At 43.1% G+C, this 19,958-nt stretch overlaps 1 protein-coding gene and 1 long non-coding RNA gene across 2 annotated transcripts; both read right to left on the reverse strand.

Annotated features, from left to right (window-relative positions):
* Window positions 1–363: 363 nt before the first annotated feature.
* On the reverse strand, window positions 364–3,906 carry LOC139671055 (transmembrane protein 14C-like). Its single transcript, XM_071553268.1, has 4 exons — window positions 3,755–3,906; window positions 3,409–3,510; window positions 1,411–1,495; window positions 364–1,177 (listed from the first exon to the last, which is right to left on the reverse strand). The coding sequence occupies exons 1-4, from the start codon at window positions 3,828–3,830 to the stop codon at window positions 1,120–1,122; spliced, it is 321 nt and encodes a 106-aa protein (XP_071409369.1). The 5' UTR covers window positions 3,831–3,906; the 3' UTR covers window positions 364–1,119.
* Window positions 3,907–4,849: 943 nt separating this feature from the next.
* On the reverse strand, window positions 4,850–19,213 carry LOC139670826 (uncharacterized). The gene is made up of 3 exons (XR_011697578.1): window positions 19,135–19,213; window positions 18,686–18,743; window positions 4,850–5,055 (listed from the first exon to the last, which is right to left on the reverse strand). It is a non-coding gene; the product is annotated as an uncharacterized lncRNA (long non-coding RNA).
* Between the last annotated feature and the right edge of the window lie 745 nt (window positions 19,214–19,958).

The following is a 19,958-nucleotide window of genomic DNA, read 5'->3' on the forward strand; positions in this document are numbered from 1 at the left end:
CTATTTCTCTACTGGAGGTTTATATTTAGAATGATTTCAGGCATCAAGGGAATCAACTGAGGACAAAGACTAATCAAATGAGCACTTCAGTCTTTAAATAAACTTTCATACAGCATTTGCTAAATCTAAAATAGATCTTCCCTCAGAATAATAAAAAAACCCCAAATTTTACACAATACTTGTCTAAGTATTTGGTCTATATGCTTTTGTTCTCTACACCTCCCCTCAGTTCAGATTTTTATATTTACAATTTACTAGATTCGGGAAATAGAACAAAAATTATGTATACAATTCACTTTCACAAATATATCCAGATACTCTGCTGGAAAGGCACAAAGCTGTGAATTATTAAAGACAGAAAAAGCTGCGTAGAACACAAAATTTTGTAGGAATAATTTGTTAATTTATTTAAAATAACATTTTAATAAAGCTACACCTACAACTCAGAATTGCCTAATGAAGCATGAATAATAATCTGGAAAAGTGAAATCAATGACATACAGCTGGGCACTTTTGCTTACAAGTAATTGCAAGGTACAAGTCTGCATTCATTGCATTACAGCAGAACCTCAACAGCGTGTTCCATGATTACGTTTTGTGGGACCAGCTTCTGGCACAGAATGTTGGGAGAACAAAGTCCCTGACTGACAAACATTGTGACCAGACAAACTGGCAAGGAAAGAGAGAAGTAATGCAATAGGCAAGTTTATTATATGCATTACTAGTGACAGACTGGCAACTCCTCTCCTGTTGTTTTAGAAGCCTATGTGATTTTATAAGGATAAGTCAAGATGTACATTTTACCTTCAATACTGCAACTGTCTGCATACAAGGGCCAAGAGGTTTTTGCCTACAGTAAGTTGCAGGACCAGAAGCTAAACTAATGCTATATTCATATTTTCTTGCTTCACAGTGTATAAAATGTTAAGACAAATACCATATTGGAAGGCATAACAAGGGCTCTCTATGTCAGTCCTTTAAAAACATAACACATGTGTGTTAGGATATGAAAAATACAATGCACAGGTAGCAGTGCCTTTTCCACTTTTGTGCAGCACATTTAAGCAGTTGCATCTTCAAGCTTCTCAATCACATATCTTCAAGTGACTTGATGCAGATTTATGGCTTAAGAGGCTTTTCCATCATCTGCAATCCAAGCCGTCCAAGCATCAGTAAACTGTTAAACAGAATAGTTGTTATAAAAAAAAGGAGGGTGGAGGCAAAAATCTCATAAAGAAAATGAAGAAAGAAACGACTGACCTGATTTCATTTAGTGAACTCCACCAGAAAATTTCATTTTTTTTTCCACAGAACTAACCATGTAACATTTTTAAACCAATATAATCCACAAACAAAATAAATGAAATGCTCATTCGATAATACAGACAAGAGCAAAAGAGAGATGATTACCTGGCACCGGCAATTATCCCAGGCATTGCTTTTTTGGAGTTGTAAAATCTCATTCCCATAACAGCAGACAAGGTTCCAGATGCCACTGTTGAAAAGAAGCTCAGTCAGAACCATTTGGCACAGAAACACCAGCACAGCACTGCTTGGACACTGAGCCAAACAGACCTACGTGTACAGACAGGAATGCCTCCCTCTGTATGCTAACAATTCACTGGGTTTTCTTAAACAATAAAGCTGTTGTCACAAGCTTCTCAGCAGCTTTGGCAAGGGTGCTCCACTGCTCAGTAGAAGCAAGGAGATCTTACCAGGGTCGAGACCGCTGTCTGATCGCTCACAACCGCCAACCTCTGGACAGATCACTAACTCTCCCTTAATTACTCCTTATTTGCAGAAGAATGATTATTTCCTTGAACACAGACAGGCTCAAAACTGCCAGAAAGCTGAGATGGTGACAGAGTTCACTCTGTGGGAGGCAAATATTATTACAGTCCCCATTTCTCCATGACATTCCAAACTGGAAAATAGCACTAAATACTACAACTGGAAAGAAAACAACCCCACTTGAAAATACAAACTAGAAAACAGAAAGAAACCTAAAGGATCAAACTGAAAAAGCAATTAAGATCTTAAAATATTTAATCTCTAAATCTGCAAAAGGAATCCCATCAACATGCACATAAAATTTACAGGGCCATTGTTTCTTTGAAGAACAAAGGCAGGTGGAGGTGCTGTATATCCTTCTCCAAAGCCTCAAGTTTGTTTGCATCAGACAGGTCAAAAGGGATTCTAGATATTCTAGAAGCTCTATTTCTGGATTTCTACCTTTGATGTACTGTGACCACCCTAAAGCTCTGCAGGTACTGCACACTGCAAGGAGGGCTGAGAAGGAATGGATGAATGAGGAGTTGGACTAGACTGTGACACACCACCGCTTTCAAGAGGTCCATTTGAAAGCACTACATGCACAACATCAGGAGATATGGAAGCTGCTCATCCTTCTTCCATGAGACTGCCAAAAACTTGTGCTGGAGATGCTCAGCCATGCACAGCCACACCCATGGCATGCCAGAACAGAAAAGACAGTTCGCAAATGGAAATTCTGTCTCACATTGAGCTGCATTTTACATTTCATTCCTAACTGATGAGGCAGTTTGGTCCTCTGCAGTATCTACCAGTGGCTTCACAGAGCCTTTCCGCACATTAGTTCTACTGGTTTAAAATAGTCTTAAAGCGCAGTAAAACTATAGTATCATAACACAAATAACACCACGTAGTAGTTACAGAATGAGAAGGAACCTCAAGAGGTCACCCCAGTGCCCAAAAGGAAGGTCAATTCTTGACAGTGGTTTAACCAGATATTATAGTCCTGCAGCAATGAAAGTCCCTGACATTCACCTGTTCTCTTTCAGTGCTTCATAATACTTTCCACAGTCATTTCATCCTTCTCCTTCAACTGAAGAGTTAACTGCAAGCTACACCCACAGCTTCTTGTCCATTGTGCTGTGAGCAAGAAGAAGAGATCATTGTCTCCTTTCCTTTACATACTTTAGACTGTTTCTTCCACAGTGTGTGATGAACTGAAATATGCACTGCTCTTCCGAGATGCTTGTGCAAACCAAGATTCCATAAGGCTGCATACCACTTGTCACTGTACTGTCACTACTGCAAAAATAGTGCTTATTCTATGACCACAGGTTACTAATGCTGCTTCACAACCAAATATTTCCCATGTGTGTCTCCTGTGCCTACATTAGTTAACACAGCATCTAATCTGGCAGAGGAGAGAGGGATTTCTCACCAGCTCTGGCTTCAAACAGGACTACACAGGTTTTAGAACCAGGCACTGCATACACAGGAAGTCCTGTCCTGCCAGCACTTAAAATAGTACAGATAAATGGGCACAGGTCAGCTGAAACATGCCAGGAAAAAAAGGTGACTGTTCCCACCGCTACCAGCAACGCTGACCAAAATTACCGAGGGCAAGCCGAGCAGACTTACCGAGGGAAAGCCACACATTCTTTGGGTCTTTGGACTGCTGGTAAGCGCCTAGTCCCGCTAAGCCGCCAAACAGAAGACCAGCCGCTAGCGAAGGGACGCTGCCTTGAATAAAAATAAATACAGAGCAGTTAGCCAAAGAACACACAGAAACTTAGTCCGCACACCACACAAAAGCACTGGCGGGTTTCCCTTACTCGGAAATCCACAGAAACAACTTAAACAAACGGCACTGGACTGGGCTGGGGTTGTTTTTAAGGATACTTTGCAGGGCTCGGCGAGCACCCCAATGGCAACAAGAGGTTTGCGGGGTCACTCGCGGCGGGACCGGAACGGCACCGACACCCACCTGCCTTGGCGTAGCCGACGACACCGCCCGCCGCCACCAGCGCCGCGTAGCCGAAGCCCAGCCAGTCGTACTCCATCTGCGGACCCGCGGGCAGGGATGCACCGACCTTGGGCCGCCCTCCCTCCGTCCCTCTGTCCCTCCCTCCGTCCGTCCCTCCCCACCGCGCCACCTCCCCCGGAGGTCCCGCCCGCCGGCCGTGACGGTAACCCGGGGAGGAGCTACTCGCATAGCCCCGGCTTGGGGAGGTTTTAATTAATTGACTGACATTAATAACACACGGGAAAGTCAGAACTAAAGCGAAAAAAACCCAATCAAACTCTCTCTCCTTTTCTTTCCAAGCTCAGCATCACTCCGGATTGCTAGCGAAACAGATGACAGTTATATTGTAACTTATCTAAAGAATATAGGGGGACCTCGAGGATGACTAGTGAAACAGATGACAGTTATATTGTAACTTGTCTAAAGAATATAGGGGGACCTCGAGGATGACTAAGCAGGATGCAGAAAGCCTTTAGAAAAACAAGATGTGCTAATTGGTAAGCTGTAATCAGGAAATAGGCCTTGCTTTGATCTTAGGTAAAGACCAAAGATAAGCGCTAGGTGTTTTTAAACGAGATAAGAAACTCACACTCTGGAGCCCTCTCTCAGTAAAAAACACGAATCCACCAAAATGTAAAATAATAAAATGCAATTAAAAGACATCTCGGGTCCATCTTGGAGCTGGTTGACTCTGCCCAACTTGAGGACAGCTCCTGGTGTCTTCTCACATAAGCCACACTGTAACCCTGCACTGGATGTAGTCCTGTTGTCCCAAATGCAGGCTTGTTACCTGGTGCACAGCACCAATTCACACGCCGAGGTGAGGTATTTCTATTTTTTATTCTAGTTTGTGCAAAGTAGGGAGCTGGATGGGTAGCCCACAAAAGGCTGGCTCACGAACAATCAAAACTTTATGCTATTTACACATTTTAACAAACTTAGTACACTTATTTATACATTTTAACAAACTAAGGAAGAAGCATTCACTGGTTATAAATAACATAACTTTGCTATTAATTAGGGGTCAAGCCCTTATTTGCTAATTATCTTCTTCACTTCTCATGCTAATTAGTCCACAGGTGCTTGTCTTCTCTCCATTTCAGTCTCAGGTTCATTTTAAGTAGATAGTCAATTGAGTTGAGGGTTGTGATCCCACACTGCTGGATTTACCTCTGCCCCAGTTAAGGTTTAGTTCTGCTGACTTCACTCCTGATGGCTCTCATCCAGACAGCCCATTCATTTTAGGATTGTCTTCTCTTGTCCTTAAAACAAAACATTAGTTAAGAACACAATGTTCAAATGCTATTGTTCAGTCTTAACTGTCCAGCTACAGACCAGACCAGAGCAGTATTTGCACAGATGCCCAGATTGAAACAGCAGGTCCAAGCCCTCCAGGGAATGTGAGGAGGCACAGTGTTGCATCTTGCTTTCCTTGGACCCCCTCTCACTGCTGTGTCCCCAGGGACTTTTTCACAATTGCTGCAACCTGTCATTCTTTGTCAGACATTTTTGGGTGCTGTGTACACCTCTGATGTTGCAGGCACACACAGAACATTTGTCTTCCTAGGGATGGGAGATTTTTGGAACTATTTGGGCGTGTTCAGCTGAAAGGGAAATTACATGAAACCTGCAAATTATTCACAGTGGGGAACAGCACACCTGCAGCCATTGTATAAGCCTGAAAGTGCAGGTAGGTCCTGCTGATCCCAACAGCTCTGGAGAGTGTTTGGCCGCAGGGTCTCTGTCTGCTACAGCCTTGCTTATTACCGCATGCTGAGCACTGACGGATCTGCCACTCTTTCTGGTGCTTTGGATCCAGCTTCTCCTTGCAGCCAGTTCCTGTACTTGTTTTAATGTCCTTGGAGTCAAAAAGGCTGCAGTTCCACATACCTTACATCCCACATTGAGATTTCAGTTCCTTGGGCAATGTGTATAAAAGTCTTTAGGAGCTCAATAAGCAGAAAATAACAAAATAACAAAGGAACAACAAACCAAACAAAAATACCCCACCAACCAACTCACAGACAGACAGAAATCTGTGATGTTTACCTATATTCTTAGATAGGTAATATAGCCCAGTTTTAAAACTTCTGTATTTTTTCGAGTGTGCAACATGCTGTTGTATCCATAGTTTCAAACTGCTGAGCTTATTGCTTCTGCTGTTGAGTGATATTTTGCCATTTGCCAGTGCAGTCTAAACAATGACTTGTGTGTACTCTGGGCTACTTTAAATATTCACACAAAAGTGGGAGAATGTCTTTATTTTATTTGGGATGTTTCAATGTGGGGGATACTGAGCTTGTTAGAGCAAGAAGAGGGTGGACTGATTCCAGACCTCTCAAGTTCCTAAGTCTCCTGACCTTCCTAAAACTCCATCTTTAAAATAATTTTTTTCTGTGAAATACTTCTCTCTTCAGCTGCCACCATGACAGCAAGATAGCAAAGCTCTCTTCATCTTTCTTCTCCAAAACACTGAACAGAATTTCCACCAAAGTTCTGCACTGGAGGTAAACTTTTGGTGCCTTTCTGCAGGGATCTGCATTATTAGGTGTTGGCATCTATAAATGCAGAAAAAGCTGACTTAGGCAGATCTTGCCTGTTCAGAACCTTCCCTGCAGGTTACCAGCCATGCTTCAGGACATCTAAATGTGATGTGTTGTTGTTTCTGAACTGCTGCAGTTTGCAATCCAGTTTGCGAAAAGACCCTGAAATTAGCAATGTTTTAATAAAGTTGGTGTTAAGTTGCTGTTATTCAAGTGTTCTTTGAGCCATCACTGCTTGCTCAGAAGAAAGGCAGGAGAGCAGCACACAGTCTCCTAGAGCCAGGCATCCCAATTTCTACTGCTCTCATGCAGCTGGCCAGGTCACTCAAGAGTGCTGCTAACATGCCATGTAAATACAACCACAATAATTACAGGAACAAGCATTCACAGGTTTGCTTCCTGGCTTTGTTTTTCAGGTCGCAATGTCCTGTATCCATAACTTTTACCTTCTGATTTCCACACTAAAATATACCCAAGCACTGATTTGTGTTGTTGTTTTTTTTCCTTTGCAGCATGCTTAGTCTGTTGAGATTTTATAGTACTTCATATAGAATTGGAAGGGGAAATCTGCTCAGATATTTAATGATCTCCCTCTAGTGGCTGTTATTGTGCAATAAAAGTAGGGCTGTGATGAAGTGAACCCCAAGGTTTAGTGTTTGTATTAACTACTGTAAGAAATGAAAGGAAGTAAACTTAGGAAGAAGGCTCATGCCACATCAAAATATGCCACAGAATTGCTATGTTATTGCCAAAGCTTAGTTACTGCTCTTTCAGCCCTGAAAATACTTCCCCACTTTCCATCTTCTTCCTCTGTATCCTTACACATGATAATTGTATTTGGTTTGCTTGGCCAGGTTTTGGTAATTGAGGACCTACAGGGGTGGCTTCTGTGAGAAACTGCCAGAAATTTCCCCCAGGATGGACCTGCTGCTGGCCAAGGCTGAGCCAATCAGGGATTATAGTAACACCTCTGGGATAATGTATTTAAGAAGTCTAACACCTGATAAAGCTTGGAGCTTCTGAACCAAGGTGTAACATGTTAAACAGCACTGGTCCAAATACCAACCTCTGAGAAATGCCACTCATACCAAGTGCCACACTAAATACCAAAAATACTGAGTCATGACTTTTATTTCGGATGCAAAAAGGCTGTATAATCCAATAACAGAACCACAGTAGCACTGTGCCATAAACAGAGGTATGTGGCGGCTATAACCAGAATTTCATGACTTTATTTCTCCCCCTTTGTGTTTATCAAATAAAATAACATGCCAAAAAGTGTGATTTTGTCCTGGGGAAAATTCAAAAATATTACTTTTTTTTCACAGATATCATTAAGCTAAAGATAGCACTTTATAAAAGACAAAAATGGGGAGTGATAGCAGGAGATAAATGCTTTAAATGGCCTGGGACATGCATTACCATCTCATATTAAAAACCTGTTCATAACAGATGGCAGTAATCATGTCATGTGGAAAGTCTCGAAAAGTGCTGACACAATGGCAAAGCCGAGAGATATTTGTCAAAACAGGAATGACTCCAGGACATCCCCAAAAATACTGGAAGGCCCTGCCTTCCAGGAATACAAAACTACTGACTTCACATTATTCACCATTTCCCAAATTGAGCAAACTAGGCATTTTTGTAAGTTAATTAAGAAGTGGGGGAAACTGTAGCTCAATACAGGTGAAAAAATGAATTTACAATATTTTCCTTCAAATATTTGCTTGAATGACTGAATTCAGAATCAGTAGCTTTTCTGGGTTTGTGTTCTGACAAATACAGTTGTCTGAGAAGCGGTGCTGCTGCTGAAAGTTAAAATAAATTTTGGTTTGTGTTGCTCTCTCTACTTTTATCCAGCTCTCATCTCTCATTCTATCAAGGGCAGCAGAGTTTTGTCCCAGAAAACCAGGAGCAGGAAGAGCTGCCTCATGGGCAGCAACACTGAACACTTCCTTGGAAACAAGTTTGCCACCACCAGCTCTTAGCAGCCACCAGCACCACTGCTCAGCTCAGTTGTGAAGAGAACCACAAGACAGGTCAGCCCCTTAGATGCCTTCATGTCTTTTCTTAGTGCTGAAGGTCTGGAGTTAGGAAAAACCCACTTCAGAGCCTGGACCTCATTCACAGGACAAAGAGCACAACCTGCTTCTCCTCTAAGCCCTTTCTGGTTTTTTGCCATTGCAATTCATGTGTGAGCTGATCTGCAAGTGTTGGCTCCAAGAGGCAGACCACTTCCCTTCTTTCTTGTACCACTACCACAGATTGTGAAGACAAACATAGGCAGTTTATACAAAATGAGCTACTGCATCCAAATTTCTGTTACACACACACACACACACACACACACACACACAAGCCAACACTAGGCTGGAAATCTTGCAGCATAAAAGGCTGCCTGATTTGCCTTGACATTCCAAGTCCTATACCTGTGATTCCAGAGTCAAACCAAAGCATCAGTTAAAACCCAGCTGCCAACAGGCTGATCTCCACCAACCCCCTGAAGCAGCCTGTGCTTCATCTTCAGCATTCCTCTCTAGGCAAAGGGACAACTTTTTTTACACTTCTATGCCACCAACTGATCTGACTTTGTCTCCTGCACTCTACAAGCTGGTGCACAGCATTTTGTTCTTTAGAAATCTGCCTGAAATGTTCCTATCTTTGGGAACATTAATCTGCAAGTCACTTTTTCTGGGCATTGGGGCCATTTATTTATGTTTGGAAAACATGCAGGGCTTGAGGTGGGCCACATACAGATGCATAAGTGTATACCCTCGCTATGAGTGAAGGCATCCAGCCCACCAGTGTGTGAGAGGGACTGGAAATTTGCAAACCCCTTTAGCAGCTTTTGAAGAAACAAGATGTTATAAGGAAGTATCTGTGGTACTAGTGAGACAGTATGGCCAAAGAGGGTGGAAGCCAAGTGGATGCCAAACTGCATCCCTGGGTCCTCATTGGGTAGGGCAGATGCTGCTAAGCAGGAAGGCATGCAATGCCCCTGAACCCATCACACTGCGTAGCACCTCCCTACCCAGTCATGGGTGCTGTACCCCCCAGAAGATAACTCAGACAAGTGAATAAAAGTCCAGGACATCAAAATCATGCCTTTCTTTCCTTCCAATAGTGCTGCAAAAATGGGCTATCATCAGCCTGGGTGTTTCTCCATGTAAAACAACAGGAGTGACAACCATGTCTCCACAGAGACGTGAGCTGTGGTGGCCACCACAGGATGTCCAAGTGGTTGCAGGTGCTGGGTCAGCAGATGTTGAGGGCAGATGTCAGTGCCCAAGCCAGATTAGATTTCCTATCTGGGATCCTGTTCAGCATCACCCAGAAGTGCTCCTCAGGGCTGTAGATGTCCCCAGAACACAGCAGCAGATTGAGGGCATGCTGGTCCTGCAGCACAAACTCCACAAAAGTCCAGGTGACAGCCATGTATGGGGATCCAAAGCAGATGGTCAGGTTGTATGATAGGAGTGCCTTGAACACATCTGGAGGATGACCAGACCCAAGCCTTGTGCCTGGCCTCATCGCTGTGCAGTGTCCCCACTGCCCACAGCTGGTTCAGTCATCAGTGTTTAGGAAGATGGAGAGAAGCTGAAGAGCAACAGTGAATAAGATGAAACTGGTCACCTGTTGGCCCTATACAGCCACAAGAATTTGTCTGACTGAGCTTATAAGACAGAAAGCAAGAACAATTTGCTAAGAAATTCTGGTTTGTCTGTTTTCTTGTTTGCCCTGTAAGACAAGTTATCCCATCTGTTCTTGGAAGGGAGGTGGCTGGTAAAGACAGGGAGTAGTTCTCAGAAGAAAAGATCTTCTGTCAAAGTGAAATTGAAACAAAGGAGGGAAAAAAACCCCAACACCCCTCCTTAAAAATGTAAAAAGGCTCAATTTTGTATTCTGTCACCATAAATTTTCATTTGGTGGGTATGCAAATGCAAAAATATATGTGTGTATGTGTGAAGGTTTAAATAGAATAAACTCAGGATTGTCAAGCTTTAAATCAGACCTCAGAACCTGAAGAGAAGGAACTAAAACTCAGGGGAAAGAAAGAAGCTTATTTAAAACACAGTGCTCTGAATTAAGGTAATGCATGTCACCTTCTTGTGCTGTCAGGCTGTTGACAGTCATAAGAGAGCTAAACTTCACCTCGTGTTAAGTCATCTGATGGATAGTAAGGACACGGTCTCAGTTCTAGTACCTTCATTTGATATGTTTTGGAGGTAGTTTTTCCGAGCTATTATTGACGCATAAACTGACTCCAGTGCCTTTGGGAGAGTTGCAGTTGTGTATCAGAAGAGCTGAATTCTAGAAGGAGGTTTGGGAAACACCTGCTCCCCACGGTGGGAGTGAGCTGGATGTGTGGGGACATGGTGGATGATGAGCACAGCCAACAAAAGAGCTGCTCTGCAGGAACTGCCAGTGCCCACTCCAGCTCCCATTCAGGCATGGTTCTGCCGGCTTCCACCCTGGCTGCCCAGGCAGTGTGCCCACAGCAGGGTTTGTCTCTCAGCATATGTTACATACCTTTAGGTGTGGTCAGATGAATTTGCTCGTAGGTGAAAAGAGTGGACAGGTTCAGGTGGCCTGAATGGAGTTTCTCCCCCCAAAAAGCAAGGGCTGTGGGCAACTCAGGATATGGGAATGTCAAGAAAAGTCTCTTTTACTGCAGCTGGAATGAGGTTTGGTTGGTTACATGCATCAGTTATCACAGACACTACCAGATATCAGGATTTAGAAAGAAAAAAAAATCTTCCTTAAATTACTCTCATCTAATTCTGTTCTCCAAGGATTTGTGCTCTTTGAAGCCTCTTGCACCAATGTCTGATATTTGAAATGATAAAGGAGAACCAAGTAAGGGAGCACAAGCCGATTTAGTTGCTGGCTTTTCAAAAGGACTTCTTGAAGACATACCCTTCCTTGTTCCCTCAGCACTAAGTCCTGTTTTAGTGACAACCTAACAATTGGTTGTGAATAAAGGTATTGGTCCTTTTCAGTACTTAAATTCCAATGACTGTGGATTGCATAGAGACCAAACCCTTTTTTAAACTTTATCTTCTCAGATGAACTATAATGTCTGAATGGTGGATAAAGGACAAGAGTGCTTTTTCAGAAAACTGTGCCATGAAGAAGGTGTTTTTGTGATTGCTGTGATGGTGTTACAACACCTTCCCTTGAGCAGGTTTTTCAAAAGAGGAAGATTTTGATGACAAGGTTACAACAGCTTTGTGGGCATGAGACTCAATAATAGTCACAGGAAAATCCCTATTTTTTAATGCTTTATTCCTATGAGAAGTTCTTGCTCAATCAGGAAGTCTCATTAAAATAATGGAGAACATGAACAAAAGAATGAGGATTAGTTACATGAGTAATGATGCAGACATAGGTACAAAACACTTTTTTTCTAGAGCGTGGCTTATTCAGCTAGCATCACTGTCTGGAACCATATTCAAAAACTTCTGTGTCTCTGTCTGTCTGACTTTTGAAGGGTGGGGACTAAGCTAAGGAAAATTAACAATTATATCAGGGAGAACAGAACCATATTAGTGTATGATGTATGTGTTGCAGAGAAGGTTGTTCCAAGAGCCTGTCTGCAAACAACAGGGGGATGGAGAGTTACCAAAATGCTTTTGAATTACTAAGTTGCTGTGCTGAGAAATTCAGTGCAAGCTAAAGTGTCTGAAAACAACCCACATGTTTGTCTGTACAAGCAAATGACCATGTAAAAACTTAAAGAAATAGCTAATGTAACTGATTAATATGCTAGCAGTGCTACTCAAAATTTTCTGGTATTTCTCTTTTATCTCAAACCCACATCCAAGGGATGTGAACAAGATGCTACTTGAGAGCTAACAGCTCTAGTTTGGAAGTAAAGCTATTGCATGAGATAAACTACGGCAAAGAACAGCTCCCAGTTCTCTTGAGATTGTATTGGTTTGACTCTCAGCATTACCTGCCACATGCCAGCCATTATCCAAGACATACTGGAGGCCACTTTTCTTATTTTTCTGTCTACCATTTAGCACCCAGATGAGGAGTTGCAATCAGGATGATCCAGACATACTTTCAAAGACTAGGAGTGATCTAACACTCTATTTACAAACAAAACTGTCCACTTTCATTCCTTTGTGATAACTGAGAAAATTAATGAATACATTAACAACCTTCATCCTGCTTGGAGAGACTGAGACGAGTCTGATTCTTTGCACTTAGACAGACACAGTAAGCAACTAGGTCAAAACTGCTTAAAATCCACTGCCATGGATTCCCAATCTCTATGCCAGATTAGCAGCAACAGGAGAAAAATCCCTCACTGAAAGATTCCATGTTGAGGCTACTTATGACCCCAGTTGCCTGTGTACGCTGGAAAGCTGCCATGTGGTTCTGTGACCTGCCCATTCAGATCAGAGAGCTGTCTGGATTTGAGGGCTTGCACAGGACACTGGGGACTGCCCACTCCAGTAATCAACGACCTCATGTTCACTCTGATGCAAAAATTTGTCTGGTTTTGCATCAGGTAGTGATGGCATGCTGTGTACCCACTGTCCCTTTTGGGCGGGCACAAGAGCAACAGTGCCATAGTGCTCCTTTCCCACTCCCTTTCCCCCCAGTACAGATGACCCATAGCTGGTCCTCATTCTGCAGGCTTTTTGCAGAAACCAGGAATAAAAGCAGTTCTGCTCTGGCACTTTCCCTGAAAATCCTCAGCTTCCCTTACACTGACTGCCAAGCATCACTCATGATCTCTGTGGAGATATGCTCATGACCAAGGCATATTCCAGAGATGGAACCATACTGTCCATGGATATCTAGGTGAATTTTGAGCCAGCCAGAATGACAGCAGGGAAGAGAGGTGCCTTTGTGTGGCTAGTGGCTGGCATGGCTGCTAATCACCTTGCACTCCTTATAGGACAATTAGTGTCTTTTCATAGAAGCTCAGAAGGGCTGCTCTAGCATGGGAGGATGAGTCTGCAGCCTTGTTCAGTAGCAGTCGTACAGGGCAGGGAGTGAGTGGGTGATTTCTGTGGCAGCCAGTTGCTACATGCAAACTTTCTCTTGCAGCTCATAGCCTGAGGGGATTGCTAAACATTTAACAACTCCTATATTTGGGCTGGTAATATTCATTGTATCACTGCAAAACTGAGATCAGTGCCTCAGAGAAGTGATCCTCCAGCAGCCTAGTGCATTCCCAAGCTTCCCTGATGTATGTGCATCTCAGTTGAAAGTTTGAGTTACTAGGATGAGTTTATTGATGCTGGACTTGTGGTGAGAGGGATAAATCAGTGTGTTTGGCTGCGAATGTTCTCATGCAGGGTTTTTTTGTGGTATACAGGAACAAGGATCCTGGAGAGCAACAGAACCTGCTATCTCTTACACTTATCACCAGGGAAGGAAAGAAATAGGAATGCTTGAAAACAAGTGAAGGACTCAGTAGCACAAACTGTGGATTCACACCTTTCCCATGGCCATCAGAACCTACTTTCTGCTTTGTATGACCAGAGAGGGGAAAGGTAGCCCAGTGGTAACACTGCTAGCCTGTGGTGTGGCTGGTAACCTGCACTGTGGTGATGAATGCTTCTTGTGTGGCCTGGGGAAAGTGATTTAGGGCCAGACACTTCAGACCTATTGTCGCAGGTTTGGCCTAGCTGTTGCCAACCCTGGACTGGCCCCCCTTCCCCCTCTCAGAACTTTCCCAGCAAAGGAAAGGAAAAAAAACTGAAAAGAAACGCACTCTAAAGAAACTGAACTGAATAAAAAGAATAAATTATATTTACCAACATTTACAAACCACACTGTATACACAATACGTAGGATCCCACCCCCCAGGGGAGAGGGGAAGGGAGAAAAGGGGATTGATTAGCTGGGAGATAGGGAAGACACCAACCCAACATAAAGAAACTGAATGAATCAAAAGAAACACAATTAAAAACCTCAAGGAAGGGGAACAAGAATGAAACAATCTCACCCAGGACAGGAGAACCACCAGGCACTGGAGGGACCAGACCTCCACCACCTCCCTCCAGCTCCTCAGCCAAGGACCGGAAGAAGGAACAACCACTCCCCCACTGCTACGTGGAAGACACGTGTGGAATACTTGTAACTTCCTTAGATACAATGGTTACTGGGGAAGCCATGGGTCAAACCATTACACCTATATACCTTGCAAATACTCTCTCTTAATTTCCCTATACTTCTATTTCTTATCTGAAAAGTGACTTTCAAGAATTTTCTGTCATGCAGGAGTGATGTGGGAGATAACTGGCCTGAGATAAAAACCAAAGATCAATTAAGACAGTTAATGGAAGTGGCTTGGTCAAACTTGGACAGGAGTTTTTTGTTAGAGCCTGGAACAGCTCCCTCCCCACTCTCCCTGCATGTATCATATAGCTGTTAAAATTTCTGTTCATGCACCCTGTGGTGGGAAAACCTCATATTTACCTCTTGTATAATTCTATTTTTTTACTTATAGGACTTTTTTTAACCACCCAGGTGTATCATTTATCACTGATTTCAGATTGTGGAAGGTTTGTGACATGAAATAAATACTACTTTAGTATGTCTCAGTGACAATCCCACTACTTGTTAGGTCAAGTATATATTAGCTGTTGTGGCCTTTCTGCTGTTTTATATCATGGATGAAATATCATTTCTAGAAAGTAATCATCAGAAAACCATTTCCATACATACCATTTTCCAGACAAAGAATACAAGATGAAGAACAACCACTTATGTGTCTTCCACCTCTCTATTCCTGTCTTCACTAGTCTTCATTTCTCATGTAAGGCCACCAACATTCACATTTAAGAAGAAAGAGAATCTTTTCTGCCTCTGTGTAGAATCATATCACAGCCATCAGGTTTTTTCAGCAATGAGTTCATTTGTAAATCTGAAGTCTGACAAACAGTTTCTGCCAAGAGTCATGGCTGTGTTGTGATGAGCTCCAGACTCACATCCATCACAAGGAACTGGGTTAGCAAAACCTGCTATTTAAGGTACTTAAGCTAACCCTAGGCTTTTTGATGAGACATTCTTATTTCTAAGAACTGTGCATGCATCTGGTATAACACGCTTATGCAATGAGAGCTTGTGGCATGGCTCTGACTAAAGTGAAATCCTTGAAAAATCTCTTCCTGCTGGGAGTCTGTTCTCCTGCCATGAGACAGCATGTTTGGGGCACATGAACTTTTTCCGACATCGTTTCCTTTTGGTTCAATGTGAAGCAATGCAGAGGCAAAATCAGTTGATCTGAGATCACGCCAGTAAATGCACCAAGTGGGAAGTCCATTGTGCTACCAAGGGAGAAATGTCATCACCGACTTTCCAATTCTTGCAGATAAGTCACCTCAGATGCTGGCAGGTCCCTCCCAGGAGCTGTACTTCCCTCCTATCCTGGCCCCAAACAGTCTCTAGCATCCTCTGTTCAAACAGGTTGAAGACTGCCAGCAGTGCCTTCAGCCCATGAGATACTGTCACAAGCTGTAATCATGAGAGGAGCTCTGGAGGAGCTTTGTAAGGATTTATGGCCAGAATGTCCCCAAAGAGGGGAAGGACAGACCTGGCAGTCAAACTTGCCTGGAGACAGCAAGAAGTAGAGCCATGCCTCACCAGGCAATCAGAAGAGACAGGTCAGGGCAGCTGTGATTATGCTGGAGGTCTGGTGCAAACTTCTTCACAGACACCAGTGCCTTCAGAAGGAGAACAAGCTCTGATGGAGCTGAGGAGCTGGAACAGATGTGTGCAAAGTCCCAGGGAGTGACAGAGACTCACCTGATGCTGCTGAGGAGTCATTTGGAAAACACTGTTGCTGATCTGAGACCACTACCCAAGCCTAGAGCAGAAATGCACTGCAAACACCACCATGAGGGGAAAACATGTCCCAGCTCAGTTACAGGTGAATGCTGTTCTAGGGAACACAGATGTGTCCAGAGTGGTTCAAACTACTGTTCCTTCTTAATTTGATTGTTGCACTGAATTATATCTGGGAGCAAATGCCACTTCCCCGCCTGACAACTCAGAAAGGCAAATTGCCATGACAGCTGGTGACAGTGACTACAAGGCCAGGAACCTCTTGCTGTCCTTTGTGCACTCCACAGACCAGAGAGTTCATTGCCGTCCCACCCTCTCACTGGGCCAGCTGGCTGCAAGATCATTTGTCCCCCTCTGCCATAGTCTTAACATGAGATCTTCATCCGGCTGGAGTTAGGAAGATGGAGGAGGAGAATAGCAGGGTGTAGGTGCCAACATTCCTGCAGGTGTCAGGGGTTTGTTGGGGAAGACTCACTTGGGGCCAGAGAGCACAGGTTGCTTTTCCAAATTACCAAAGACTGAGATCTTTCAAGACATTTAGATGGCTTTGAAACTGTCTGCTCAGATGCTTTTAAAACTACTTTAGGCACCATGTAACCTGCTATACAACTAGGAAAACCTTCAAGATCTTAAAATGCATACATTATATATGTACGTAGGCAAGGAGACTGTTCTCCCCTGGGTGTTGAAATCTGCATTACTGGCATGGTTCATAGAAAACAAGTAAAGCTACATACAGAAAACAGGATGGGTCTGGTCTTCATAGCAGTGAAATGCAAGATTTAACCTTTCCTCGGTCTGTTTTGTTGGTGGTGTTTTTTCCTTGCACAGACCTTACTGCAACATCTTTGCAAAAATCCAGACTAATCATAATCCTTTGGTTCTAATAGCCTTGGAGGAAAGAAAGCTGCATGCTTGGAGCTACTTCTTAGTCCTTGTACCTCAATTCTCTGGCACAGTTAGTATTTAGAAACATGAAAACAATGATTGCTGTTGAAAATGAAGCTTTCAAAACTGTTGAGGATTTGGGGTTTTTTTTGGTGTTGTTGTTTTAGTGCTAGTTCTACCTTGTGCTGTTCTGTGTGAAATAAGATCCATGCCTTGAATTATAGGCAAAAATCAACAAAAAACCCCAACCAAATGAAATAAACATTAAAAACCCCAACACCTCCCCCACCAAAAAAAACAAATAAACAAAAAAAAAAAACAACCAAAAAACCAAACCCACTCAAAAACCCCAAAACAAACCAACAAACAAACCAAAACCAGTAAAAGAATGAAATAATGTATAAGTCACATGAGCCACCTCTATGGAAAAAGTCATTCTCAGGTATTGATGAGTTGTCAGTTTTACAGAGTCATCCAAATTTCAGATGAAAGGAGCAACCAAATCTAGATGTACATCCAAACCATATTCTGGCACCAGCCACCAGCAAGGGATCAGGAGATCTCATGATGCCCCTGACTTTTCCTGCTGTAGATTGTATTGGACCTCTACATATTCTGGGTGCAAAAACAGAATTACTGGACAAAAAGATGTAATTTAGCAAATAGGCTGTGTAAAAGGGGTCTATGGTGGTAGAACTAAAACTGCTGCTGACTGAGATTTGCAGTACCACTCCTTTCTATTGTTCCCTGGACCTGCATTGTAGCAATTCTCATTTTAGCATCAGAGGAGTTTTTGGTGTGGAACCTGTAGGGAAAACACTCTCCCCAGTAGGATTGTGGATTGAAATGTCTTCCCTGTGGATGAATGGGAACAGACCTTTCCAGACAATGAGGATATTATCTTCAGAATAGAGTCAGTACTCAGTAAACTGCTGCTGGCCTTAATAAATACAGGTAATTGGCTTCAGCTAATTTGTTAGCTAATTAAAAAACAAGTTGCACAGTCTTTGCACATTGGTTTTGAGTTCCTGTTTGGCCTCAGTCAGTAGTGATTAATGTTATGCATTTCATGTATTTGGAGTCATTCAACATTTTCTATTCTATTGTTAGGACAAAACCATCTGTATCGTGACATTCTGTTTCAGGACCCTCTCATGCAAAACACTGGGTTTGAATTGGCACTATTGTTAAAATCACAGCAAACCTGTTGGGAGCAAACAATTTTGCTTCAGTGTGGTTATTCTGGTTAGGAGGTACAGGTAGCCACAATCTGCTGGTTTGTGCCCAGGGATCTCCTCCTCCCACAGAACTTCTTGCATCAAGATTAATTTTTTTCAGTCTTGTGCTGGTTTGGGATGTCGTACAATGTGCACAGTCTCCCTAAAAGTCTCCCCTTGGAGCAGCCCTGCCTGGCAGTGATCTCCTCTAACACATGGCTTACTCACATGCCCCACCTGAGCTGGAAGGTATATATATGCACTGTGTTAATACAGTGGAAGTGAAACCAGTCTCTAAGCACAAAAGCAGTCAGAATTTATTCCTATCTCTCCTCTGCCCTCCCTTTTTTCCTGTTCAGGGCAGTCCCTGCCTTTCCTGCACTCCCCAGGCAGCCATAATCTGACTATTCAAAGAGAAGAAAATTCAAACCTACCTGAAGCAGGAGTTCCCAGGCAGACACACTGACACCGGACAGTCACAATGCAGCAGCACTGGCAGCAAATGGGAGGAGAGATGAAATGACACATCAAGGCAAATGCTACCTCAGCTCACATGGTCCAGTAAAACCATCGAGTAATCTTATTGTACACAGTCAGTAAGCACATCTGTCTGCACAAACAGCAGGGGCCAGACAATGCACCATCTCATCCACCTTTGTCTTGCCATGCTCTCAAGCTCCAGACACAGAGCCTCTTACACTGCAGAAGCTTCTCTGCTTGTCTGTATTTGCAGTAGACTTTTAGATATAAAGGTTTTGGGAATAGGTAAACTGCCTAGTCTCTTAGCAGAGAGCATTTTGTAAGCCAGACTTGCTACTGGTCCAAAGCAGAGCACTCCACTGCTCCCTTCTCCAATTAATTTCCAACAGGGACACATACTCACCTCAGTGCAAACTACTCCTCATCAGCTGCTTGGGAGCAACAGCACAGCATTCTCTTCCCTGCTCATTTATCCTCCTGCACAGAGAAAGCAAGACATAATTAAACACATCCTAATAGAGGACAGGCAGGCTGTGATGGTGAAACTGGCTTTCTTCTGTTAAATATGACTAGATTTTATAGCTGACACTGGTGTAGTCAATGCATGTAGAGAGGTCTGTTTTCTTACTGCAGATTAATGTACACATTAGAGTACAGCAAAGTATAAATTTACATGTGTCACTACTATTTGCCCTGGAGAAATGTCCAAAGGTAGCTTACACTGGATTTTGCAAACATTTGGAGTCTGGCTAACTTTATGAATTTGAACCCACGGTGTTCCCCTCAGTGGGTGAAGTGGAGCAGCTGGTGTCAGACCCTCAGAAAGGTGCCAGGTCAGGGCAGAGTCCCTGCAGCCTGGTCTCTATGTGGCCAAGGGTCTGCTCCCAACTGCAGGTGTGTTAGCGGCTGGAGAAGTAAAGCAACTGGATTTGCAGGCTGGGAGTGACCTGCTCTGCCAAGCAAGGCTGATCACTGCCCTGCCAGAGAGAGAAGGTATATGGACCACTGTTATTATTTCTAATGCCTACACTAAACATGTAGCACTATCATCATCTTTATTTTCACTCTATAACTTGTTGCCAGCTATGAAATGAGCAGAGAACCCATAGGGATCCAAGAAACATCTACTGTCAGGAATGACTGAAAAATAGATATGTTTATTATGGCATTAAAAAGAAAAAGAAGGCAGAAAGTCTTCAAATATGTAAAAAAGGTAAACCAGAAGCA

This window comes from Pithys albifrons, chromosome 4 (genome assembly GCF_047495875.1).
Source record: "Pithys albifrons albifrons isolate INPA30051 chromosome 4, PitAlb_v1, whole genome shotgun sequence".
NCBI lineage: Eukaryota > Metazoa > Chordata > Aves > Passeriformes > Thamnophilidae > Pithys > Pithys albifrons.